Source organism: Triturus cristatus, chromosome 12 (genome assembly GCF_964204655.1).
Source record: "Triturus cristatus chromosome 12, aTriCri1.1, whole genome shotgun sequence".
In the NCBI taxonomy this organism is placed as follows: Eukaryota; Metazoa; Chordata; class Amphibia; order Caudata; family Salamandridae; genus Triturus; species Triturus cristatus.
This window is the reverse complement of record NC_140595.1, coordinates 740,916,687-740,944,464: the sequence shown is the minus strand read 5'-3', so window position 1 is coordinate 740,944,464 and position 27,778 is coordinate 740,916,687. Positions and strand designations below refer to the sequence as shown.

The 27,778-nt window shown below is 48.9% G+C and overlaps 1 protein-coding gene across 1 annotated transcript; it reads right to left on the bottom strand.

Annotated features, from left to right (window-relative positions):
* Positions 1-27,302, bottom strand: LOC146782645 (ribonuclease kappa-B). The gene is made up of 3 exons (XM_085639703.1): positions 27,022-27,302; positions 16,650-16,729; positions 1-1,716 (listed from the first exon to the last, which is right to left on the bottom strand). The coding sequence occupies exons 1-3, from the start codon at positions 27,097-27,099 to the stop codon at positions 1,572-1,574; spliced, it is 303 nt and encodes a 100-aa protein (XP_085495829.1). The 5' UTR covers positions 27,100-27,302; the 3' UTR covers positions 1-1,571.
* Positions 27,303-27,778: the final 476 nt, after the last annotated feature.

Sequence of the window (27,778 nt, the reverse complement as noted above, 5' to 3'; positions counted from 1 at the left end):
TCACAATCACAAAGTACTTTATTTTCAACACTGTACTATTAACTTAATTTCACCCAGTGTCTGTTTCAATATTTTCTCATTTACACAAGTCAAACTTCAAGGAGCAAAAGGGTATGTACAGGTTGGTCTGGCGAAGAAGGGAATCAAGAAAGGAAAGGGAGTCAGAACCTGGACAGAAAGCACCCTGGAAGACCTGTTATTCGAAGAAATGTATCTTAGGTTTACCAGATGCGTTCGCACTCCATTAGGGCGAGAACCATGGCTGTTCTTCCAACCTATAGCAACCATGCACACACACCTTCACCATGCCAATGTGCCAGGGACACAGAACAATAGTAACTTGCGAACCCGCTTCACTGTACAATTTTAAAGATTTTGTTTGCAAAGTTTTGAAGAATAGTCCCTTCACTAGCGACTATGGGAGACGTTATACAGGGCTTCGAAGAGCACTGCTTCCCATAACTAAGACAGGCATGTCCCAAACGGAAAAACCACCTCCTTCCCACAGTACCCACTCGCTTCAACAGACACAATGATGGAAGGCAGAGACGCTTCCATTTCCTCAAATGTCCATTGGCACGCCTGCATTACCACAGGCATCCAGATGGGGGGGGGGTGCAAAGGCCCATCAATATGCATTCGATCCTAATATTACACTAGATCTTGGTCCAAGACACAAAATAAAAGCTCTTCACCTCTCATAAGATATCAGTTTCTTAAGGAATGTACATGTTTCCCTCTCAGTACCCCATTCTGTACAGGACATGGCCCAAGAGGAATGGAATATTCTTAGATGAAATCAACACACAATGCTGAAAAAGAGACACTTACTCTCCAACAACCAGAGACACACAAATAAATACAGAGCAGTAAGTTTCTACCACTACATTAAACCAAGCCAGTGATCAGTGCATGCATGTGACCATCCAACCTACCAGCACAAAACACGCCCAAATAACACCATCCTACAGGACGCCGCCTAGGCAGCAAGACAATATTCATTAGCCAGGATGGAGAAGGGGCCCCAGCTTGCTGTAGGTGGTAAGGATGGTCAGTGGACATCAACAAAATGGATGTGTTCGGAGATCACAAATTTTATAATCCAGCCACAAGAGCAGAGGTGAATTGATTTATACTCTACACATTTTCTGCCTGGTGGATGGAAGAGTAACAACTTCAACTAATTCATACATACCTACATTGGAGATGCCCCCCCCCCCCCCCAAAATAAAAGCAGACACCAGTCAAGAAAGAGTAAGAGACTGCGCCTGAATATTGGACCTTTGATCCAACACAAGAGCCATTGTTGGATGTCAATGTGCTTGGAGCATCTCCTAGGCGATTGGTAGTTAGCAGTCGACGTCTCCTCTAGGGTTGGTTTATAATCTGATTTACAAAGGTCACCTGTAGATGAGATTACACACGTTTTGAGCAGATGTCTATCCAGTGGCTTGGACATCAAGTACGAAATAAGCTGGATGCAGAGCACAGCCCCCTGCTTCTTGCTTGGCTCTTTGAGGGATAAGGGGATAGAGAGCTGGTTGTCGAGATTAACACTGCATCCTGAGGGGTTAGCGCACCATGTATTCCTTGCGCTTGTTCATCCGCACTTGGCAAAAAGAGAAGCCTCCGAGGGCCACGTAGATCCCAGCAGCGATGAAGCAGTTGTAGCTGACCTGTTCATACAGCCGGTAAATCTTCTCAGGTGGGTTACTACTGTGGGAAGAAGAAGAAGAAGGCATCAGAATCAGTGTGTGATGCGGATGGAATCCCAATATGCAAGGAGGATAATGCACTGCCAGAGGTGTGGAGGGCACTCCTAGTACTACAGCGTCAGGGGGCAGAGAAGGACAGAAATGGGTCTAATGACAAAGCGCTCTGTGCATTTCAGCCCTGGATTATCAAGAGGAGCTGTAGCTCAGAAGGAGGTCCTTTTGACAGGGCAGTATGTGGAGGTCCCTCCAAGTAAGACAACAGAAGGGCTGCTGTTGGCCTAAAGTGGGAGAGTGGCAGAGCAGTGTGTGCCGCAGCATTGGAACAGCAAGGTATGATGTGCACAACTAAACTGCCATACCTCAAGGCATGATGTGCACTACTGAACTGTCTGATGATTCTGAAACACAATGGGCAGCAGGTTGTGGTTAAGATGCATTAAGAGAGCCGTGCGTGAGTCCATGTCCTGGAATATCAAAAGGTGCTGCCAGAGAGGGCTGCAGTGCACTGGCAGTATTGGTGAGTCTTCTCAGCACAAGCCAAGCAAAGGGTTCAGCTCTTCAGGATTGAACTGCACCCCAGTCTTGGAACATTAGAGGGTGCTGCAGGTCGGAAAATGAGATGCAGTTGCAGAGATGTGCAAGGATTTGGAATTCCTATAGCCCCACGCCCGAGACATATTGTTTGGGGTCAAAGGCAACAAGTTTTCATGTGTATTTTGTCCTTGGGACAAGTAGGCCCAACCCACTACAGCACAAACCCTTTAGCTGCCAGTTTACAGTACCGTATTATGGATCAGAGAAAGGCATTGCCAGCAGTTAAGGTTATATGTGTGTCCATGTGTTAATGCTGTTCAAACTTGTATTTATGGTTCATTAATGAACGCAGAGGCGTTATTATTATGGTGAGCACTCTAAGTAAATGTTGTAAGCTCAGACTGCACTAATGTCATTGGTTCCAGTATAAAAATGTGTACACATGTTTTCAATGTTTTGCAATATGAGGTCATGTATAATGCTCCCAGAATTCCCTCTGATTAGATGCAAATATTTGCATAAGTGTGAAAGCAAGATTGAGGATTCTTTGCTTTCAAAATAAAATGGTCAGAAAAAAATGCAACATTTTGTTAAACTACTGTAAGATTTTAGGTGCCATTTCTTTGCAGCATCATTTAGTAAAATGAGTTGATGTATGCTAGTATTTCCCAAAAATATTCATAATGGAAATTCGGTGTAACCAGTTTAAAAAAGATATTGGGAAACAAAAATAAACAAGTATTGGTAAAGCCAGTATGTCTGAAATTGTTGGTCAGCTTTTTGGTCAATGAGTGACTTGTTTTGGCATGGTGTTTCTAAAGTCGTATTGGTGTGGGAGCTGCCAGGCCCTCAACATTATAAAAAATACTCGGCAAAAGCAAAAATTGTTTTGGTCTCAAAAAGCACACATTGCCAAAGTAGTTCTAGGCACTGAACACAACTACTATGTGTCGATATGCTCCTTGTGAAAGAACAGAATGGTGTGTGAGTGAGTGAGTGAGTGAGTGAGTGAGTGAGTGAGTGAGAGAGAGATTTTATAAATACAAAAGGTCATGGTTAATGCCAGGCCTAATTAAGGGCCCAATAATGAAATAGTCTCAAAAGTGCACCTATGTCCTTGCATTAAGTGCAGATATACGGCTTTCGTAAATTCAAAAGACTTTACAGAAGTAGGCCAAGAAATAGTACTCCTAGAAAATATTTGTGAACTGCATTTTAGCACAAGCAAATATGCAGGTGTGCATTTGCTCATGCAAAAAATCTGAGTGTTTGCAAGTTCACTTTCCCTCCAACCATTTTTTTCCCAACCCTGGAAGAAGCTTTATGTCTGCCATTGTCTGGAGTAAATTTCCAACCTTTCCTAGTAGGGGGGAAAAGATTAGAAAATAGTTTTAATTTTTTTTTTTTTTTTTTTTTAAAGCGTTTTATATAGCTCGTACTAGACCCGAGGATATCAGGTATCGGAGTGCTTTACATGAGAACCAGTTTCGTTATAGACTGACACATTCATTTTTGTTAGGCATGGGGAGATTGGGTGATTTGGCCAGAATCACAGGATGTTGAGCATCGTTGCTGAAACTCTAACCTGGTTTCTTAGCTTTGAGGTTGACCGCTCTAGCCTTAAGGCTACATCCTCTCGAGTTGGTGAAAACACTTATAACTTGCAAGTTAGTATATTTGCACCGACTCAAAAGGGCAGTCCGACCCTGAAACTGTTGCTTACTATTACCTTCAGCCCCAGTATGCAGATCTGTTGAAACGTGGCAACTTTAGGGACTTGCTAGTATTCAAACCCTACTATGAAAGGAGCCCTGGCATAATCAGAGAAGCTATTTCAGAGCTCCTATATACTGAGCTTGCTGCAATAATTTGTCGCCACATTACATGGCACAAAAGGGACAAGTGGATTTTGTTACAGGACAACTAGATTTATGAAGCAACCTGCCTCATGGACAAGTAGATAATGTATTAAATTCCACACCCCTAGAGGTGTTAGGGATCCAGCCTTGGATTACCACAGAGAGCTGCAGGTCTGCACTGCATCTTCTTCCATGCTAAGTAGTATCGCTGCCTTCCTGCAGGATCATTTAGACCAGAGTGCAAGTGGGAAAGAACGTTCAATTGGTATTGGTGAGGTCTTTGAGCTAGCACATACTTGGCACAAACTGCACTAACTCACAGTCTGCCCAGGCAGTCATCACATTTCAGCCGCTGGTAGCTGCTGCAGCACAATTTAATTAAAAACTGGGTATTATTGCATGCAAAAGGGCGACAAAAAATGTCCGCTTTATTCTCTTTTTATTTCCCATGTAAATGTTAATCACGGTAAAAAACACACCCGATACCTGGAGCAGACATTTTTGATGCTGGTAAGGGATATTTGAAATAGAAAATTATTTTTTACATATATTTGACCTTCAAATTAATATTGACTTCATTTTAGATTTTTAGTTCGGGTACATTCACAATTGCATCTTTTAATAAGCTATTCTCTTGCTAGTTGTATGGCAACTTCAAGAATTGCAATTTATTGCTTCTTCACCGCACAAATAACTTCAATAATGTTGATGATTGACAGAAAGTGCTTTAGCACATGGGTCAGAGACACGAGCCATTCAATAATGATCGTATCTGAAGTCCTCCTTACCGACATTTTCCCAGATTGAAGTGATCAGAACTGGTTTCACGTTACTACGTACACATGAAGTGCCTTCATTATATCCAGTAAGGGTATTTATTCAAGCCTTGCCTTCGGTGCTACTCAGCAGCATTCTCGGTGGTGCTGGGTGAATTGTGCCCTCGCGGTTAACACCAAGGACTAAATGCCATCTTTAGCAAAGGAAGACATCTATTATTTCCACCTTCGCAATTGATCCTCTGCTCAGCTATTAGCATTATTAAGTTTGCACCCCCTACTCTTACTTCTCTACATTAGCTTCCTTCTCCGACCTGCCACGAGTTTTGTTTTCTTTGAATAGATGTTAAACCACGCACATGAACGTCTCCTATTTATTTCCTGTAGGCGCTCTTCACTTTTCCAGCCGGCTCAGCAGGATTACACTCCTGTCATAACAATCAAAGTGGCTTTAGCTCTCTTTGGGCTGTCTCTAGAATGCTCCCCTTCGAACTTCTACACCATCACCCCCACTGGGTATTTTTTGCCTCTTCAAAGATTAATTAATACTTTATTTATTTCTTACAAATACAGTATTCTGACTTTAGTACTTTCTCTGCTCCAGTCTTTAAATCTGATGTTGCCAAATGTAAATCAATTACCGATTTTATTGTATATGGCATTATTCCTGCTTACCGCTTTCTGGAATCTTTTAAGTACCTTGTCAAAATCACTATATGCGAAAAAATATTTAACGGTTTTAGATTGCACTCCTGTACCAAAGAGTATGGGGGGGAAGGGAGGGGTAGTGTCAGAGTATTCATTTAGGAACCTTCACAGTAAAGGAGGAAAAACATTCTGAGGAAAGGAAACTAATCATAATGTCTGGGTGGAAAAGCAAGACAAGACTGAAGTGCAGTGGCAGAGCGGTAATATCCAGGGGTGGTGAAGATGAAGACTGAAGCGCAGCGGCAGAGCAGTAAAATCAGGGGGTGCTGAAGATGAAGACTGAAGCGCAGCGGCAGAGCAGTAATAGCAGGGGGTGCTGGAGCCAAGGACTGAAGCGCAGTGGCAGAGCGGTAATAGCAGGGGGTGCTGACGGTGAAGCCTGAAGCGCAGTGGCAGAGCGGTAATATCAGGGAGTGCTGAAGGTGAAGCCTGAAGCGCAGCGGTCATAGCAGGGGGTGCTGGAGGTGAAGACAAGCGCAGTGGCAGAGCGGTAATTGCAGGGGGTGCTGGAAGAGAAGATTGAAGCGCAGCGCGGTAATATCAGGGGGTGCTGAAGGTGAAGCCTGAAGGGCAATGGCAGAGTGGTAATAGCAGGGGGGGCTGAGGGAGAAGACTGAAGCGCAGTGGCAGAGCGTTGATATCAGGGGGTGCTGAGGGTGAAGACTGAAGCGCAGTGGCAGAGCGGTAATATCAGGGGGTGCGGAGGGTGAAGAGTGAAGCGCAGCGGCGGAGCGGTAATAGCAGGGGCTGCTGAAGGTGAAGACTGAAGCGCAGAGGCAGTGTGGTAATAGCAGGGGTGCTGAAGGTGAAGATTGAAGCGCAATGGCAGAGCGGTAATAGCAGGGGTGCTGAAGATGAAGCCTGAAGCGCAGTGGCAAAGCGTTAATATCAGGGGGTGGTGAAGACTGAAGGACAGTGGCAGAGCGGTAATAAGGGGTGCTAAAGGTGAAGACTGAAGTGCAGCAGAGCAGTAATATCAGGGGCTGCTGAAGGTGAAGCCTGAAGCACAGAGGCAAAGCGGTAATATCCAGGAGTGGTGAAGACTGAAGCGCAGTGGCAGAGCGGTACTAGCACGGGGTGCTGCAGGCAAGGATTGAAGCGCAGTGGCAGAGCAATAGCAGGGGGTGCTGGAGGCAAGGACTGAAGCACAGTGGCAAAGCAGTAATAGCAGGGGTGCTGAAGGCGAAGACTGAAGCGCAGTGGCAGAGAGGTAATAGCAGGGGTGCTGAAGGTGAAGATTGAAGTGCAGTGGCAGAGCGGTAATTGCAGAGCGGTAATTGCAGGGGGTGCAGGAAGTGAAGATTGAAGCGCAGAGCGGTAATAGCAGGGGGTGCAGGTGAGTGCTGAAGCGCATTGGCAGAGCGGTAACTGCAGGGGGTTCTAGAAGTGAAGCCTGAAGCGCAGTGCAGAGCGGTAATAGCAGGGGGTAATGAGGGTGAGGACTAAAGCGCAGTGGCAGAGCGGTAATAACAGAGGGTGCTGAAGGTGAAGCCTGAAGCGCAGTGGCACAGAGGTAATATCAGGGGGTGCTGGAAGGAAGGACTGAAGCGCAGTGGCAGAGCGGTAATAGAAGGGGTGCTGAAGGTGAAGACTGAAGCGCACTGGCAGAGCGGTACTAGCAGGGGGTGCTGGAGGTCAAGCCTGAAGCGCAGCGCCAGAGCGGTAATAGCAGGGGGTGCTGAAGGTAAGGACTGAAGCGCAGAGGCAGCGCAGTAATTGCAGGGCGCACTGGAAGTGAAACCTGAAGCGCAGTGGCAGAGCAGTAATAGCAGGGGGTGCTGAAGGTGAGGACTAAAGCGTAGTGGCAGAGCGGTAATAGCATGAGGGCTGAAGGTGAAGATTGAAGCACAGTGGCAGAGCGGTAATAGCAGGGGTGCTGAAGGCGAAGACTGAAGCGCAGTGGCAGAGCGTCAATATCAGGGGGTGCTAAAGGTGAAGACTGAAGGACAGTGGCAGAGCGGTAATAGCAGGGGTGCTAAAGGTGAAGACTGAAGTGCATCAGCAGAGCAGTAATATCAGGGGCTGCTGAAGGTGAAGACTGAAGCACAGAGGCAGAGCGGTAATATCCAGGGGTGGTGAAGACTGAAGCGCAGTGCAGAGCAGTAATAGCAGAGGGTGCTAAAGGCGAGGACTGAAGCGCAGTGGCAGAGCGGTAATAGCAGGGGGTGATGACGGTGAGGACTGAAACGCAGTGGCAGAGCGGTAATAACAGAGGGTGCTGAAGGTGAAGCCTGAAGCACAGTGGTAATATCAGGGGGTGCTGGAAGCAAGGACTGAAGCGCAGTGGCAGAGCGGTAATAACAGGGGGTGCAGGAGGCAAGGACTGAAGCGCAGTGGCAGAGCCGTAATAGCAGGGGGTGCTGAAGGTGAAGACTGAAGGGCAGTGGCAGAGCGGTAATAGGTGTGCTGAAGGTGAAGAGTTAAGCGTAGTGGCAGAGCGGTAATAGCAGGGGTGGTGAAGACTGAAGCGCAGTGACAGAGTAGTAATAGCAGGGGTGGTGAAGAATGAAGCGCAGTGGCAGAGCTGTAATAGCAGAGGGTGCTGGGGGCAAGGACTGAAGCGCAGTGGCAGCGCCATAATAGCAGGGGGTGCTGAAGGTGAAGACTGAAGCACAGTGGCAGAGCAGTTATAGCAGGGGTGCTGGAGGCAAGGACTGAAGCGCAGTGGCAGAGCGGTAATAGCAGGGGTGCTGAAGGTGAAGACTGAAGCGCAACGGCAGAGCAGTAATATCAGGGGGTGCTTAAGGTAAAGACTGAAGCGCAGAGGCAGAACGGTAATATCCAGGGGTGGTGAAGACTGAAGCGCAGCGGCAGAGCGGTACTAGCAGGGGGTGCTGGAGGAGAAGCCTGAAGCACAGCGACAGAGCGGTAATAGGGTGTGCTGAAGGTAAGGACTGAAGTACAGCGGCAGTGCGGTAATAGCAGGGGGTTCTGAAGGTGAAGACTGAAGCGCAGTGGCAGAGCGGTAATAGCAGGGTGCTGGAGGTGAAAACTGAAGGGCAGTGGCAGAGCGGTTATAGCAGGGGTGCTGAAGGCGAGGACTGAAGCGAAGTGGCAGAGCAGTAATATCAGGGGGTGCTGAAGGTGAAGACTAAAGCGCAGTGGCAGAACCGTAATAGCAGGGGGTGATAAAGGTGAGGACTGAAGAGCGGTAATAGCAGGGGGTGATAAAGGTGAGGACTGAAGAGCAGTGGCAGAGCGGTAATAGCAGGGGGTGATGAAGGTCAGTACTGAAACGCACTGGCAGAGCGGTAATTGCAGGGGGGTGCTGGAAGTGAAGCCTGAAGCGCAGTGCGGAGCGGTAATTGCAGGGGGTGCTGATGGTGAAGACTGAAGCGCAGTGGCAGAGCGGTAATAGCAGGGGGTGATAAAGGTGAGGACTGAAGAGCAGTGGCAGAGCGGTAATAGCAGGGGGTGATGAAGGTCAGTACTGAAGCGCACTGGCAGAGCGGTAATATCCAGGGGTGGTGAAGACTGAAGAACTGTGGCAGAGTAGTAATATCAGGGGGTGATGAAGGTGAAGACTGAAGGGCAGTGGCAGAGCGGTAATAGCAGGGGTACTGACGGTGAAGACAAGCGCAGTGGCAGAGCGGTAATTGCAGGGGGTACTGGAAGTGAAGACTGAAGCGCAGCGTAGAGCGGTAATAGCAGGGGGTGCTGAAGGTAAGGACTGAAGCGCAGTGGCAGAGCTGTAATAGTAGGGGGTGATGAAGGTGAGGACTGAAGGGCAGTGGCAGAGCAGTAATAGCAGGGTGCTGGAGGTGAAAACTGAAGGGCAGTGGCAGAGCGGTTATAGCAGGGGTGCTGAAGGCGAGGACTGAAGCGAAGTGGCAGAGCAGTAATATCAGGGGGTGCTGAAGGTGAAGACTAAAGCGCAGTGGCAGAGTGGTAATTGCAGGGGGTGCTGAAGGCGAGGAACTAATAGCAGTAGCAGAGCGGTAATAGCAGGGGGTGCTGTAGGTGAAGACTAAAGCGCAGTGGCAGAGCGGTAATAGGGTGCTGGATGCAAGGACTGAAGCACAGTGGCAGAGCGGTAATAGCAGGGGGTGCTGGAGGCATGGACAAGCGCAGTGGCAGAGCGGTAATAGGGTTGTTGAAGGTGAAGACTGAAGCGCAGTGGCAGAGCAGTTATAGCAGGGGGTGCTGAAAGTGAAGATTGAAGCGCAGTGACAGAGCGGTCATAGCAGGGGGTGGTGAAGACTGAAGCGCAGTGGCAGAGCGGTCACAGCAGGGGGTGGTGGAGATGAAGCCTGAAGCGCAGTGGCAGAGCGGTAATAGCAGGGGGTGCTGAAGGTGAAGACTGAAGCGCAGGGGCAGAGCGGTAATTGCAGGGCGTACTGGAAGTAAAACCTGAAGCGCAGTGGTAGAGCGGTAATAGCAGGGGGTGCTGAAGGTGAGGACTGAAACGCAGTGGCAGAGAGGTAATAGCAGGGGGTGCTAGAGGTGAGGACTGAAGCACAGTGGCAGAGCAGTAATATCAGAGGTGCTTAAGGTGAAGCCTGAAGCGCAGTGCAGACCAGTAATAGCAGGGAGTGCTGGAGGCCAAGACTTAAACGTAGTGGAAGAGCGGCGGTAATATCAGGGAGTGCCAGAGGCAGGGACTGAAGCACAGCGGCAGAGCAGTAATAGCAGAGGATGCTGAAGGGGAAGACTGAAGCGCAGTGGCTGAGCGGGAATAGCAGGGGCTGCTGGAGGCAAGGACTGAAGCGCATTGGCAGAGCGGTAATAGCATAGGGTGCTGGAGGTGAAGACTGAAGCGCAGCGGCAGAGACAATATCAGGGGGTGCTGAAGGTGAAGACTGAAGCACAGCGGCAGAGCGGTAATTGCAGGGGGTGCTGTAAGTGAAGCCTGAAGCGTAGTGCAGAGCAGTAATAGCAGGGGTGCTGAAGGTGAAGACTGAAGCTCACTGGCAGAGCAGTAATATCAGGGGGTGCTGAAGGCAGAGACTGAAGCGCAGTGCAGAGCGGTAATTGCAGGGGGTGCTGAAGGTGAAGATTGAAGCGCAGTAGCAGAGCGGTAATAGCAGGGGGTGCTGAAGGTAAAGACAAGCGCAGTGGCAGAGCAGTAATAGCAGGGGGTGCTGGAGGTGAAGACAATCGCAGTGGCAGAGCGGTAATTGCAGGGGGTGCTGAAGGCGAGGACAAGCGCAGTGGCAGAGCGGTAATTGTAGGGGGTGCTGGAAGTGAAGCCTGACGCGCAGTCCTGAGCGGTAATAGCAGGGGGTCCTGAAGGCGAGGACTGAAGCGCAGTGGCAGAGCGCTAATAACAGGGGGTGCTGAAGGTGAAGCCTGAAGCGCAGTGGCAGAGCGGTAATATCAGGGGGTGGTGAAGGCTGAAGCTCAGAGGCAGAGGTAATATCAGGGGGTGCTGGAAGTAAGGACTGAAGCGCAGTGGCAGAGCGGTAATAACGGGGTGATGGAGGCAAGGACTAAAGCACAGTGGCAGAGCGGTACTAGCAGGGGGTGCTGGGGACAAGGACAAGCTGACACCGGACGCACCTTTTCCCTCCTGAGGCGGAAGCCGGGAGGTCTTCAGTCTTTCCCTTTATTTTAATCTGTTTTTAACAGCGTTTGTACTCGCCACCTGTTATTCTCCACACCTGATCCTAGAGGTGTGTTGAGATCCCCCAGCGCCCAGCTGCGCCCAGAATCCATTCTTACCCGTCCCTGCTGCTCCGGTCTCGCTCTCGGCTGAGAGCACCGGGCGCCGGTTTTGGCGGCCATCTTGGGTCGGGTTGGGGAGGCCATTAATAGCACTATAAAAACAGACAGTGATGGCTCCGCGCAGCGGACGCGACCAGCGGACGCGCCGGAGTCGTGCCAGAGTCCTGCCCGTCTGCGCCCGTCCGCGTTACGGCAGCGACCGGCACGGCGGCAGACTCTGGCCATAGGCTCACCTACACCGCAACGGATTTATTATCCTATAACTTGAATATTACGTCCTGTCGGCCTGTCTTTCCAGGCCGTTACAAAGGTAAATGTCGCTGCCCTGGTTGTGGATGGTACCCAAACATCTACCGGGTTTCTGAGGGACTCCACTCACTCCCCGTAAATAATTTTAAGTGTCTACTACTAAATACCCGTTCTTTGCATAGACACGCTCTGGACATTTTTGAGCTATTGACCGTTGAGAAACCACTCTGTCTAATGCTTACAGAAACCTGGCTCAATGAGTCTTCTAACCCTGATATAGCGGCAGCCATTCCTCCCGACTATATAGTCTATAGACAGGATAGGGCACTGGGTAAAGGTGGGGGTGTGGCTCTTGCAGTTCAAAGATCTTTTGCTTGCGCAATCATTCCTTCCTCACCGATCTCTGGCTGCGAATCCCTCGCCTTCACTATTTCACTTTCCCCACACCAATCATTCTCAGGGTTCCTAGTTTATAGACCTCCTGGTCTGCGTGGTTTCTTCTTCGATGAGCTTCAATCAGCCATTTCCACTCTATGCCTGAAGGTGGAACACTGCATAATGCTTGGGGATTTTAACATTCACATGGATGTCGAGTCGGACAGTGAAGCTATTAAAATCATGGACATCACTGCTCCCCTTGGTCTAACTCCCTACATCTTTAGTGCAACCCATGTTATGGGTCACACTCTTGACCAAGTGTTCTCCACCATCCCCCTCATTATGTCCCGTCCCACTCCTGTTTTGTGGTCTGACCACTCCCTGCTCAGCTTTCTAATTCAAGGTAGAAGCAAAACCTCTTGTACCAACTCTGACCAACTGAGGTACTCCAGTAGACCCTTTCATTAAATTACTCAGGAGAGCCTTGTTCAAGCGTATCAAGAACATCCTTGTATCCTATCTGGCCATCTCGAAAGTGACCTTGAAACTTTTCAGGAATGGCTTACAGATAGGCTTGATGATCTTGCTCCTCTTTCTACGCCTTGTTCATCCATTAAGCGTAGCTCCGCCCCTTGGTTCTCAAAATCATTGACTCTTGCTAGGCGAAACTGTAAGCTAGCCGAAAGACTCTGGCGGAAACAGTACGATCAGGAAGCTAAGTCCGCCTACAAAGCATCTATTAAATCTTATCATGCGGCTATCCTAGAGGCCAAAAAGAATTATTTCGCCAACAGAATTGAAGCTGCATCAAACTCGTGTAAAGAAATTTTTTCCATTGTCAAAGAGTTTGTTTCTCCTAAATCGTCAGTCCAGCATAAGTTCTCTGAACCTTGGGTAAAGGAGCTGGCCATCTTTTTTAACATGAAAATCAAACTCATCCAAGAATCCTTTCCTCCAGTTGTCCCTAATGTACCTATGATTGACTTAAATCTGTTGTCTTTACCATCTGATACGTGCCCCACTCTATCAGAGTTCCCACCTTTAACGGAATCTACTTCTTTGGATCTCCTACTCAGAATTAAATCAGGCTCTCCGCTTGACCCCTGTCCGGCGAGTTTTCTAGCCAGGAATGCCAAGAGTCTTAATCCCCTGATCTACCCTGTCTTGAATTTATCACTGTCCAGTGGCATAGTTCCGCCAGCATGGAAGAAGGCAATGGTTGTTCCCCTTTTAAAAAAAACAGGCCTTGATCCAGAGTTACATGCGAACTATAGGCCCATATCTCTCCTGCCCAGTCTGACTAAGATCGTCGAGAAGCACGTCCACTCTGTGCTTTCTTCCTTCTTGGAAGATCAGGGGTTACTCCATTCTACCCAATCCGGCTTCCGCTCCAATTTGAGCACTGAGACCGCTCTTTTGGAAGTAAACGAAGCCATTAAGGAAGTTCTCGACGCAGGGGGAAGAGCTATGCTGGTGATGTTGGATCTGTCGGCGGCCTTCGACACCGTTCCGCATGAGGCCCTCTTGAGAAGACTTCACGAGATTGGTCTCCGTGGAACGGTGTTGAGCTGGTTGAGATCTTACCTAGCGGGTCGTCGACAAGTGGTCTGGGCCCCGCCGTACTCCGCAGAGGTGCCGCCCATGGATGTTGGAGTCCCACAAGGGTCGGTGCTGAGCCCGACCCTTTTTAACATCTTCATGACTCCACTGGCGGTACTTGCGGAGTCCATGGGTGCCCAGATCATATCATACGCTGACGACACCCAGCTTCTCTTCACCTGCAAGAAGGGCATGGAGTTTGACGGGGAGAGCATCCGTGGATGCCTGGGGGCTGTTTTCGACTGGTTTCAGCGAAGCAGCCTCAAATGCAACCCTGATAAATCCGAGGTGCTTTTCTTTGGCTGTCAAGCAGATCCACCGTGGCAGGAATGGTGGCCGGTGTGTATGTCACCCCCCTCCTCTTCCTCTGTGGTTGCAAAAAACTTGGGGATCAAAATCGACAACACCCTTTCGCTGAAAACACAGATCACAGGTCTTTCCAGCACCTGTTTTGGTCTGTTAAAAATGTTGCGAAAATTTCTTCCTCTGCTCCCTCTTATCCACAGGAAGGTGACGGTACAGGCTTTGATTTGCTCCAGGATTGATTACTCTAATGTCCTCTACCTGGGTTTACCGGACTACCTCCTGCACCAACTTCAGGTAGTTCAAAACTCCGCAGCAAGAGCGATTTTTGGCCTACCTCGACAAGCTCGGGCGTCAGAGCTGCTTTCTTGCCTCCATTGGCTCCCAGTTAAGAAGCGGATTACTTTCAAGGCTCTCACTTTGGCCCACAAGGCACTCTATTTGGTAGGGGCCTCTTACATCCAGAAACGGCTTCTTTTTTATAAACCGTCCAGATCTCTCCGATCTGAATGTCTTGGCCTGGCAACGGTTCCTCCCATTAGAAGGGTCAGGATAGGTGGTCGTTCCTTTACACATCTTGCTCCAAAACTATGGAACTCCTTGCCTGTGGATCTGCGCCGTATGTCTAATCTGCTTGCCTTCAGAAAGTCCCTGAAAACTTGGCTTTACAAGCAGTAACTTGTTATGTTGGTGTTTTCTTCCATCTTCTCTCTCAGTTTGGGGTCAGAAAGCGCCGGGACACTCCCTGGAGTAGCCGTGCGCTATATAAGCAACCCCAATAACATAACATAACAAGCGCAGTGGCAGAGCGGTAATAGCGTTGTTGAAGGTGAAGACTGAAGCGCAGTGGCAGAGCGGTAATGGCAGGGGGTGCTGGAGGCAAGGACTGAAGCGCAGTGGCAGAGCAGTAATATCAGGGGCTGCTGAAGGTGAAGATTGAAGCGCAGTGGCAGAGCGGTAATATCAGGGGGTGCTGAAGGTGAGGATTGAAGCGCAGTGGCGGAGCGGTAATATCAGGAAGTGCTGAAGGTGAGGACTGAAGCGCAGTGGCAGAGCAGTAATGGCAGGGGGTGCTGAAGGTGAGGACTGAAGCGCAGTGGCAGAGCAGTAATGGCAGAGGGTGCTGAAGGTGAAGACTGAAGCGCAGTGGCAGAGCGGTAATGGCAGGGGGTGCTGGTGAAGACTGAAGCGCAGTGGCAGAGCAGTTATAGCAGGGGTGCTGGAGGCAAGGACTGAAGCGCAGTGGCAGAGCGGTAATGGCAGGGGGTGCTGGAGGCAAGGACTGAAGCGCAGTGGCAGAGCAGTTATAGCAGGGGTGCTGGAGGCAAGGACTGAAGCGCAGTGGCAGAGCGGTAATGGCAGGGGGTGCTGGAGGCAAGGACTGAAGCGCAGTGGCAGAGCAGTAATGGCAGGGGGTGCTGAAGGTGAAGACTGAAGCGCAGTGGCAGAGCGGTATTGGCAGGGGGTGCTGGAGGCAAGGACTGAAGCGCAGTGGCAGAGCAGTAATGGCAGAGGGTGCTGAAGGTGAAGACAAGCGCAGTGGCAGAGCGGTATTGTCAGGGGGTGCTGGAGGCAAGGACTGAAGCGCAGTGGCAGAGCGGTAATGGCGGGGGGTGCTGGAGGCAAGGACTGAAGCGCAGTGGCAGAGCAGTTATGGCAGGGGGTGCTGGAGGCAAGGACTGAAGCGCAGTGGCAGAGCGGTATTGGCAGGGGGTGCTGAAGGTGGAGACTGAAGCGCAGTGGCAGAGCGGTATTGGCAGGGGGTGCTGGAGGCAAGGACTGAAGCGCAGTGGCAGAGCGGTAATCGGTGCAGTATCACACACCCAGAATCATTGTCTTATAGATTTATTGACGGTCTCCATTCAAACAGAACTTGTGCCACAGGGACACACAGGACAATAATTTCCTTTAAGCCTGTGTTTTAGGTGACCCTGCCCGGCACAGCTGTTGTGGCTGCACTTAGGACACTTAAAGCGTTCCCAGAGTGTTCTTCTCTTTAACCGATTCATTAAAGTATCTAGAGTGAGTGTGAAACAAGGACTCTCGCTTCATTTTACAGAACTAATAAAGTATGAGAAAAATCAATTTACTTTGAAAACTAAGTTTATACTATAGTTTGTCGCATATTTAAAATATCGAAGTACCTTTGATTATTGCAAGTGCTAAAAATAAGACGGGTACAATTTCTAAGTCACAAAACAACTGCTCGGCACAGACTCATGCTAGCAATGTGCGAGGCTAGTGTGATCGCCATGATTCATTTCAGATACGTTCATACTGGCAATTAAACATATAACACCAGCCTTGCGTGGAAGTGCGCGCAGTGTGCATTAACTAGGGTGCATTACAGGTAGTGCCCTCCTGACACTGTCCCACACTACATGGATAGAAGCCCACCTGAGAAATGTTGTTAATGCCATTAGTAGTACAGCTGCCACTGTGAGGGGTGTTGGTACTGGCAACAGTATAGTACAGTGGCCCTGCTGAAAACAGACGGCACGGTGCATGACGAATACAGCCTCCCCGGTTAGACGCGCTGAATAATGAATAACGCAGCAATAATAATTAATAGTGCAACAGACCCTGCTGAAAAGTGCTGGAGGTGTGCATTTCAATACAAGGCTAGTCGGGGCATAGGAGGAGAGGGTGGTGACGGCGACACGGCACCGACCGGTCAGCAGCCCTGAGAGGTTTCTCAAGTCCATGCTTGATTTTTTATTTTTTTTTGTGACTTGTAGCTTTGTTTTTAATGTACTATAGAACAGGGCTACACGTCCGTCCCTCAATTGAAAAGAGCTGGACTGGCGAGGCACATCACGCATGGGAAGCTTGGCGGCTGTGGTCGGGCATGGAACAAGACTTACTCCTCGAAGTCCGCCTCGGTGAAGGGCACGTCCTCGATCAGCACCGCCGAGTGGACATTGAAGAAGATGCCCAGGAGGACCTGTGAGGAGAGAAGAGATCGTTATGAGCGGTGAGAACTGGGACCAGGAGCTGGAGGCAAAGAAATCTCTGCAGCAAAACGGTAACTAACCCCCCTCCCCCTCCCACATACACACACACACACACACAGAACAATGCCCACAAACGTGCGTGGCCTTCCCAGCAGTATTGTTACCTATAACATCACACTGAGGGCTCAGACGTGCCAGGCGAGCCACCCACAAGAGAGAGCAGCGGGTGAAGCGCAGTTTACACAATACACACTTCCTGTCTCCTGCGGCCTCTTCCGGACCGAACCGCACGCGCCCGGATACAGCGGGGCAGTGAGCAGCCAGAGCCGAGCACTGGACCTCTCAAGGACACCAACACTCGACAAGCACCTGTGTCCACAACAAACCTGGAGCGGTCTGGACCCGTGTAACAGGCGCAGAGTGCCAATGCCAGGGAGGAGGCAGGCAGCAAGGTCGCTCTCTCCTTGCCGCCACCGCCCATGACATTTTCCGAGTTGCATGCAGTTTCTTTGCTCACATTGAACCAACTGGACGAGTGCACAGCACAGCAATGACTTGCACGTGAGAGACCCAACGGTGTAAACATGGGACTCTCCTGACAATAAGAGGTGGCGACCATACTACGGGAGCTTCGGCAGGTTATTAATTGGGCCGGGTCCCACCGAGTCTCAGATCCAGTAGTTATTGAAAAAGGACCTTGAAACGAGTCACTATATTCAGGTCCTTAACAATAATTGGGAAAAAACGCTGATCAATTGTTTAACAATGAATGTAAAAGTTCATCCAGCTCAGCTATTTTTATCTGTTTACATTTCATATGTTTTATTTAATACTGCATTCCCCGAAGAGCGTTAGCTTTTTACGGCTGGTTGCGTTTCTGTATTTTTGTTTCGTTTGGCATATTACACCTGCATAGTGCATACTGTCACCCGAGTCGCTTACATTCATTAAGGACCACGAGTGAGCGCTCTGGAGTTAGGGCGGACGGCAGCAAGAGTTTCTCAGGGTGCCTGTCAGTGGTAAACAAGGTGTTCCAAATGCATGGTCATCTAATCCTTGGTCACTCTGCAGAGCGCACAAAGCAACGGTCACTTATTTCTGCTACAACTCGGATTAGAGAAGTACATTCTGGAGACAGCGAAAAGAAGGTACTAAATAGTACAGTTGAGGTGGTGAAATGTAGAACAGGCCCTGTTCCAGGATCTGGGAGGGCCATGAAGGAGCATGGGTGGGCCATAAAGATACATAGGGTTGTCCAGCGACTCCGAGGTGTCCGACAGCTGGGTCTAGGCATGCAGAATGGTCTTGTATGGGTGTGAGCTGCATACCATACCTACTGTCGTCTTCTGCCTACTAGTGTAGACTGTATATTTCTAGAGGTTTAAACCAATGGGCCTGATGTTTTCTGCTGTCAACCTCACCCTCCTTTCTCTCGGTCTCACATTCCTCTCTCGAGACTTCACCCTCTTTTCTCTCCACTTGAACTTGCTGTGCCACTCACTTCACCGTTTACTTCCTTTCACTTCACTCTCTACACATCATCCAACTCTACCGTATCCATCTGTTTCCGTGCGGTGCCGTTCTCCTTCTCCGCTTCACCCTCCCAATTCTCTTAACTCACTCATCTTTCCACCTTATCCTAGTTTCTCTCTCTCCTGACGTCAATATTCTCGCACTGTGCATCGACTTACTCTCGCTGGACTTCACCCTTTTGTTTCCACTACATCCTTCTATCGCCACTTCATCTCTCTTCCTTCCCCTCGTCTCTATCCCCCCCTCCTCTCATCCTTGCTCCCCCTTCTCAGTCTTTCTGCCTCGCCCTTCTCTGCAGCTCACTATCCTCTATTCTGCCTCAGCCTCACTCTTATCACCCCTCCATGCCTCTGTTTGGCCTTCCTCTCTCAACCTCACCATCCTCCCTCTCATCAGTAAGGAGACTCGAGGGGTAATAGCTGCACTAGAATCAGGGCCACTGGAATTGCGCAACACGGAAGGACCAAAGTATGCAGCAGGGTTGACTACATCTTGCGGCGTAATGCGAGGTAGTATTACTTTGTTAACCTGTAAAAAAAAATGAGACGGTCTGGAAAAAGGTTTTACCTCATTAGTACTAGTTTAAAATGCAAGTACAGCAGTGAGCAGCTGAAAGGTGACGAGTATACCTTTGCGGAGGGCCTTCGAGTGTGCAGCAACACGTGACCGCGTTTTTAGTAACTTTTGATCCATTCAAGATAGATGCAAATTATGCAGCAGATGATGGATAATGTGGCAGATCCATAATTAAGCGCAAAACGCGTCAGGGTCACATAATTCCAGTGGTCATCTCTATAATCCATTTTATTCATGTGACAAAGTGAAAGAATTGCTGAGAGAGAATACATGCTGTCACCGGTGCCCCAAAATGGGGTGTTCTTTAATTTCCTTGTAAATATATTTAGCAGGCTCCACCTTCTGCGAGCACCTCGGGAGACTGAGAATGGACAGGACAGCAGCACCACATCTTGCCAGTACTGCCACGGAATTGTCTTCAGTGCTTTTCTTTGCATAAAACTGCTCTTTCCCATTCACTATCTGTGTTGTATTAATGAAACCCGACAAGCATTTTTATTTGAGACTTGTCAAACCTTTGCCATGGTCAGTGTTTCTTGCTTGATATATTTCATAAGCAGGGCCACTAGAATCATGCAATTCTGCAGGTGATACATATTCCGCATGATAACGGATTAGCCACATAATCCATCACCTGCTGCATCATTTTCAGAATTTAACAAAAACATTGTTTCTAGCTCAAACAGATTTAAAGGTCCTAAAAACGCAGTGACATGTTGCCGTGCAGTGTAAGGCCCTTCGAGAAGGTTGACTAATAACCTTTAAGTTTCTTATTGCTGTATTTTGGTGTGAAACTGATAATAACGCAGTGTAATCTTTACCTAAATAGTGTTAAAGTATAAAAATAATCAAGTAATACAATCACAAAATTTGCCACATTACGCAGTGTAAATTTTCCTTTCGTCCCACATAATTTAGTGAATCCTGCAGCATAATTTGGATTTCCCTGGCTGCAAAATTTCAGTGGCCCCGGCTGTAGGAAGCTGGCTCTGTATATGGTATGCCACTAGGTGGTTCTACAGTGCGCAGAGCCCTGGGGTTCCCCAGAAGTGTACAGGGCTCAATGTAAAACCCAAAGTGCTCTATTAGTGGTAGTGTCGGCGAGCTGCCTAGGCCTAACCCATAAAAGTGCAAGACATTTATGGCACAACATTGACGAATGATAGACACACGACTCAAAAAGGAGATCCACACTAATGTTACAAAAAATAAGCTTTGTATTTTTAAGACCAAAGGCCTTTGCAATAAGGTAAGTACGTTTATTACTAAAAATACTTTTCACTAGTCGACAGTGCAATTTCTGATCAGTCCACTGTTATTCCAATGGGGAAAACAATAATGCAGTTTAACAGGTAAATACAACACTTACAATTCTATTCTTCGGGCCCAAAGGTCAACAAGGCACAAGAGTCAGGTGAGTACCAAAACTGCACCACAGGGGCAGGCTGCAGAGGTCAAAATCGGAGTTCGACCCTATGCTTTTCAATGGAGACTGGGGGTGCTTGGAGCCACACTGCTTGCTGGTTGGTAATGGGTTGCAGGGGCGAAGCTCTGGAGGTAAGCACCAGCACTGGGGGGCACAAAGCAGCACCAAACATACACCACCAGCAGCACAGGGGCAGCCGGGTGCAATTTTAGCCTTGGACATCCAATGCTTTTCAGTGAGGATTCTTCTTTGGTCAAACAGGCGGCAGGCATCGCACCGGAGGTCGCAGGAGGAGGACCAATGACAGCAGAGGTAAGTAGAGATGTAGGGGGTTGCAGGGGCACCGTCTGTTCAGCTAACCAAGGCTTTGGGTGCAGGGGTGCCTTTCGATGTTGGAATCTTCAAGATGGTAGGGCCTGAAAGGTGTGCTTCACCCGCCTCCTCCACCTTAGGGGTAGAGTTGGCAGATGAGGGCACACCTCCTATTCTTCTAGGTTTTCCCGCCCAAAGTGGGGGTGTAAACCTGGGGCTGCCATCTGTTGCTAGCAGCAGAGGTTGGGGCGCGCATTACAAAGGCGGCAGGCCTTTGAAGCATCCCGTTCGAGTACTGGCCCATCCTGGGGAGGAGGTGTGACGCCTCTTTCCAGGATGTGCATGGTTTCTCGTCACAGAGAGCAGAGGCTCTCTACCCAGGGGTCCAAAAACACGTGTGTTTGACAGGCTGCCTAAAGCCAATCAATGACCACATCAGGGTCGGTAGGTTTTCAAGGGGCACCTCTGAGGAGTCCTCTGAGTACATGGTTTAATAAATCTCACACTAGCATCCGTGTGAATTTATGATAATTAGTTGTTTGGTACCAAACACTCCTGTGTTCAGTGAAGCCATCATGGTGCTGTGGAACTCAAGTTGTCGAGTTCCCAGCCCATGTACTCCTCATGGCTTCCCTGGCTCTTACAATATTTATGAATTGACTTAATTATTGTAGGGGCATATCTACTCATGTAGATGTACCCTCACTTATGGTATAGCACATCCCGTCTTAGCGTTGTAAGGCCGGCTAGAGGAGTGACTTACCTATACCTCCAGGCAGTGCTGGTTGGCATGGCACCCAGGCAGGGTGCAATGTCGACTTTGTTCTTTTTCACTTCACTGGGTCATGCAAGCTGCAGTGGCATGGTCCTAGTGAGAGAGGTACCAGGGGGCCCTCTACAGCATCCAGGCTCTAGGTACCCAGGGTACCACTTACTGGGGACTTACAGGGGCAGAAGTACCAATTGTAGATATGTTTTTAGGTAAGAAGCACTGCCACAGGTAAACTGGTAGGTAGGGACCCTATGCACTACAATTGAAACCACATCAAAACCAGGCAAAAAGTGGGGGCTAACCACATCAAAAGAGGCACTTTCTCACACTGGCCATAAATTAGAAATAGCAACACAACAGAAATACAATAAAAATAAAAAATAAAACACTACTTCGATATATATCCTGCTTGTATGCATTGCATTGCTTGGCACGTACCTCATGGGTGAAGTGTCGCCACACATGCACACGTGGTGCTTTACTAATGCGAAACTCATTAATAAAAGTAGCGCTTACAGACTAACCAACGCGATCGGAGCATGTGAATCCGAATCCCAACTTCTCTTTCATTTTCTAGACTATTTGACGCGCTCTCCTGCGTCTTGGTTATCCTCCAAACACTGGGAGGCAATGAAGGTGGCCGGAAAGGGGGGGGGGGGGGGGGGGGGGGGGGGGGAGTTTGGCAGGCTTCGGGGGTACATGAAAATGTATTCATTGGCTAGTTGTCAATGGACGACCGGTGCTATTAGTTAAAAGTGTGCAGATGTCATTAAGATATTAAGCGTACTTTACTCGCATCTATGAGAAAAATCGACATTAACTAAAGAAAATACCAGTATGCGTGTCATTTTTCACAGTGTTTTAGACAGTACTGGCTGCTTAGTTTCATTGCATTAATTTTTGTATTTACTCTTTTACACAGCATCCAAAGTAGGTTACCTAACCCCAAAGCCCCGAGTTGTTAAGTGACCCACAGAAGGGAGTGTTTTACAGTTGAGCAAAGGTGTCCAAATGTAATTTTAGTAGTGCCATGGAATGATCAGCCAATGAGGTACTCGATGAGCAGGTATTTAACTACACGTTCAAAACGTACGGTATTGTGGCTGTTTGTTTGTACACAACCACCTCTCTGAATGTGTTTATTAACACAGAGCTCCATCTGCCAGACAGTGCTCACAGAGGGGCGACTAAAGCATAGAACAAAATGTATTCATTTATCCTGAGTGTGAAGGCACCCGGAAGGCTTAGGTGCCCGCCCAGGGAGGCTAGGTATCCCAGCGCTTCTACAGACTCTGAAGTGCTCCTCTACACCAGCAGGACACTGCTCAGAATCTGCCGTTTCTGCTAAGAATAGGTGAGGGGGTTGAGGTTGGGGCATGCGGGAGTTGCTGGCAGATTTCCAGGTTATTGAAAGTGATGATTCTGACGTGAGGCAATGGAGACTGACTTTGTCTGCACCAGTCTATTTCTCTACCATCTACCGGGCTCACTGTCATGTATCCATTCATCTCTCTTTGTTAGAAGTGCGCGAGCCAATATATTAATTAGTATGTAGAGCCAGCCGGAGACGAGCCAAGCTTATACGCTAGTGGGTGAGCCGTGAAAATGAACGGCATGTTAATCATACAGTAAACATGATGTAAATGTGCGATAATGTCTCTTCAGAATTAAAAAATATACATTTCTTTAGCGCGTCACCTCAGTGCACAATATTATAGCACTGATTTGAGAGGAAGTTATTAAAAGTGCTTGTTTTAAGCAGGAGTTAAAACACTGCCACTCCTCCCGCCCGACAACAATGTCATTTGTGAACTAAGAGGCATCCGTTGCCATGCATACCCTGAATGTTGCCTGGAGTCTTAGTATATTTAGAGTAACATTAAAATCTAGTTCATTAAACACTAGAGGTTTTTGTTCAGCACGCATCTTGAACTCGCATATTTCAAGGTGGCAAAAAAAGATGAAAACGGAAGTGCCGGCAGGCAAGAAAGCAGGAACGGCAGGTGGGGGGGGGGGGGGGCGCAACAGGGTGAGAAGTCACAGACTGAGGGAGGGGGCGGTGGGGTGGGGAGAGAGGGGAGAAAATACTGTTAGGAGTAAAGGGGCCAATAGCCGTGAAAGGATACAAATGATGAATGAGGGACTAACAAGCCTCAAACCAATTGGAAGGCAGCATTTAAGACAAAAGCCAATGGGCAGAGAGTGGGCAGAGCTTCCACGAAGCTTCCACACTACAGTATATACTGCATGCCTCGCCAAGCGATGGCAGCGCATTCGCGCTGCAACGCTAGGCGAGACCTAAAAGAAAAGTTAGTAGTAAAGGGGCCAATAGCCGTGGAAGGATACATATGATGAATGAGGAGGGACTAACAAGCCACAAACCAATCGGAAGCAAAAGACACACACACACACGTGGGTCCCGTGCTCTCCATGCCACTGGAATCAAGCTATCCTGGCTGAAGAGGGGTGAAACCCCGCAACCAGTTCTAGTATGCTTGTTTCCAGTCCAGGGAGGACCTGGCTTGACAATTCGGGCTGGACTGCTCCCATGAGGCACAGGGTCAAGACTGATTTGCATATGGCTGGGTTCAAACTGGAATGGCATGGCGAGCAAAAAAACGATGCATTTAGGCCCAGATCTCTGTACTGGGGTGAATGTATGACATTGTTCTGCATTCTGTGCATCAACTATTATTTTTGCATTTCTCACCCCGAGTGAGACGGGTATGCCCAGACGTGGGTCCCGTGCTCTCCATGCCACTAGAATCAAGCTATCCTGGCTGAAGAGGGGTGAAACCCCGAAACCGGTCCTAGGATGCTTGTTTCCAGTACAGGGGGGACCTGGCTTGGCAATTCAGGCTGGACTGTTCCCATGAGGCACAGGGTCAAGACTGATTTGTATTTGGCTGGGTTCAAACTGGAATGGCATGGTGAGCAAAAAAACTATGGATTTAGGCCCAGATCTCTGTACTGGGGTGAATGTATGACATTGTTCTGCATTCTGTCCATCAACTATTGTTTTTGCATTTCAAACCAATCGGAAGGCAACATTTAAGACAAAAGCCAATGGGCAAAGAGTGGGCGGAGCTTCCATCCTACAGTATATATCGCATGCCTTGCAAAGCCATGGCAGCGCATTCGCGTTGCAACGTTAGGCGAGACCTAAAAAGGACAGAACTCACCTACAGCTCAGAAGATTAGCTTCAAAGGCTATCTGAATAAGTGGTACCAATTGCAGCAAGCAGCTTGGGAGCCCATCTGTACATGCCCAGCACAGTCAAAAAGGAACCCTGAAGGTCACTTCTAGAGATTGCAGGCAACTAACAATGAAGTACACCTGGAGATCGGGAGGATGTCTCAAGCAATTGCGGATAGAAGAAAGATCAAGTTCACTTGGGACGAACAAAGACGCAAGAAATGACAGACAGCAAACCCAAGCAAAGGCCATGAGGGATCAAATCTTGGGACTAAAGGAAGGATGATGGTCATGATCAGGCCCTTGCATTATCTCAAAATGATAAGGGGAACTATCACTGACACCAAATTAAACTCATTGGCAAAAGATCGCCCAGGTTCGCTCGAATCTAGCCGGTTCTGCATATTCTGGACAGCACATGAGCAAACTGTTAAAGGCAGTACTCTGTGCGCAGATTCAATGGCCCAACTGTGACCAATATTCCATAAACGTGAAGACAAGGTATGCAGACCCGAGACCCAAGGTCTGATGATGCCCCTTTTGCACTCTGGAAAGCCTTTTGTTCCTTCGCCGATCTAGGAAGTGGTCCATTGTTCGGCCTAACAGACGTGGGTTCGATCCAGTATACATGTTTACTGTGGACAGTGTGTCTGTTATCGGTTGAAGGCACTGCTTTAATGCATCCCTCAAGATTGTATCCTGGCTGTACAGAAGATCAGCTGAGTCACCTCTACCCCCACAGGGCAGGCGTGCTCACAAGCCCAGAACGCCGGCTTGTGACAGTAGCAGTCATAATTTCCAGAACTTAGAAGGAAGTGCAGTGCCGGAATCCGAGATCAGGCACTAGTCAAAGAGGAAGTGAAACAGTTGTACAAGAGCATAAGTTCCACTCAGGACCAGACATCCAAACTCATGTCCACAACCACGGGTTTCAGAGTGTACAAAAGTACTGCCTGCCTAAAGCACATCTACAAATATGGGGCAATATTCAAGAGATGAAAAGGGTTCCTTCGTACGAGCCAAGTTCCGGCAAGGATGCATCTTAACTCGCTGCCATAGTCTACAAACATATGAAGGACTTGCCCCCTCCTTAATTGGCTTCCTGGGTACCCACTGCCTGCTCACTTCATAGTAGGAACCGTATTACAGGGCAGACATCCACCTCCTCCCGCACCATAAACTAAAACCTGGAGGGGCTCGATGTTTCCTTGCTGGCCTGCAAGTTATTTAAGAGGCTGCCGTCTGGATTATGAATAAAAAAATACTTGGAATTGGCGTTTACATAAGAACCGTTAGTCTATTATTTGAAGTTATTATCAAAAGGACACCAGGGATGAACCCACGCTGAAGAGCGTTCAACTGAGCACCACCTAGAGATCCCCCATACCTTGGTAAACACATACAGTTTAGCAGAAACAGTAACTGGAAGCCACACCCTCTTGTGATCACATGCGTAACACTAATCAGACCTTACAGACAATCACAGGACACCACCTCCATTCATTCGTATGAGGGGACTTAACGTAATATCAAAATAAGGGGCATACGATGTAAAGCCCATATCGAAGCCATAGGCACGAGCCAACTGTTAATACTCACCCACATGCATACACCTGAGACCCAGGTTTCTAACCCTGCCCCAAATTAGGTCTCCAGTCCACAGAGGTCATTCAAAAGGTCACTCTATACAGCGGCCCATAACTTTGCCACTATTCTCCTATCCACTGTATCCAATCCACAACTCCCCTCCCAACTGATTCCACTGATCTCTCACACTTTCCCGCTTACCCAACCCACCACTGGCCTTCTACTCACTCACTGGTAGCCCCACGGAGGTCATTTCACAGCTCCATCTATACAACAGGAAACAGTCCACTCCCTCGAGTTCCCTTACTGCTCATTCAAGACTTACTTCAAGGCTCCCATTCCTCGGGACTCAAAGGGTTTTATCGCCAAGGCTCTCAAGTTTTCCAGTTCCATGCCAGATTATCTTTCCCAGTGTCGTTTTTGCTTTGCTTTCAATGGCTTACAACCCCAATTTTGTCATGGGCTACGCCGGACTGCAAGTGCCAGACAGTCTAGACTAGTGCCCGGCCCAGACTGCATATTTAAGCCCTGTTGAGCCACTTACGGATGGAAAACCCGAGAGCTCTGCTTCTGCGCGATGACCTCACCTAATATCCCTTTCATGCCAAGCGCTCCTATACAGGCCATCCCTCACCTTCAACAATCCCTCTTGTCAGGGCTGACAATGTCTGGCTCCCTCAGCGGTGCTCCCCATTGATGCGATTCAACAGCTCTGTCGCTGTGCTCCCACCGTTGCCCCTAACCCAACCACTCTCTGAAACAGCACAACCCAACCACTCTCTGAAACAGCACACCCCACAGCCTCCACAGGCCCCCTTCCAGAGACACAGAGGGGAGGTCATTTCACCGCCCCCTGCCCCAGCTCGTTCCAACCACTCACCAGCATGATGACCCCCCAAATACTGAGCACGATCCCGCAGGCCGCCATCTTCGGCCCGCAGCACAGGAGGGACACCATCGGGGCGCAGAGGTGAGAGCGCGGGCGCTTCTGGGGTGGGTTGACGAACAGCTAGACACGCCGAGCAGTGAGTCGGGGGCTCAGCGCCGGCACAGAAGGGATGGAAAGGCTCGGTTTCAGAGCTGGATCCCTAGCTTCTTGCAGCTTCTCCCCTGTCTACTTTCTGACAGCTCAACAAGACACCTCCCCTTTCAGAGACAGGAGAAAAGACTGCCCACAACACCCCTTCAGCCATTCAGAGAGGAGAATGGAGACGCGTTATTGTCGGTCGGAATTTCACTCTCAGCCCATTCCAAGATGGCAAAAACCCGCAGCGATTCGCGATCTCACTGCATTCATCACCATACCGGCCCCTGTCAAACATGGTGAGACGTTTTACTCTATGTACTGACTAAAATCCCTTCCAAAGCAACGAGCAATATACCGAACCTCATTACATTAAACACAATTATGTAACCAGTAACATGACCGCGGTTTTGTTCCATGCGAAGTATTCCGTTCCAAGATGGCGCTACACTTCCTGACGGTATTAATCGACTTATTATTTACCCTTTCGGGTCCACGCTCAGCGCCACGTGACTGTCACGAGATTCTCATGTGACAATTCATGAGATTCCTTCACATCTTTACAGCGCTGTTGCAACGAGACAAACCAACCGGTACGAGCGTTTATTCACCA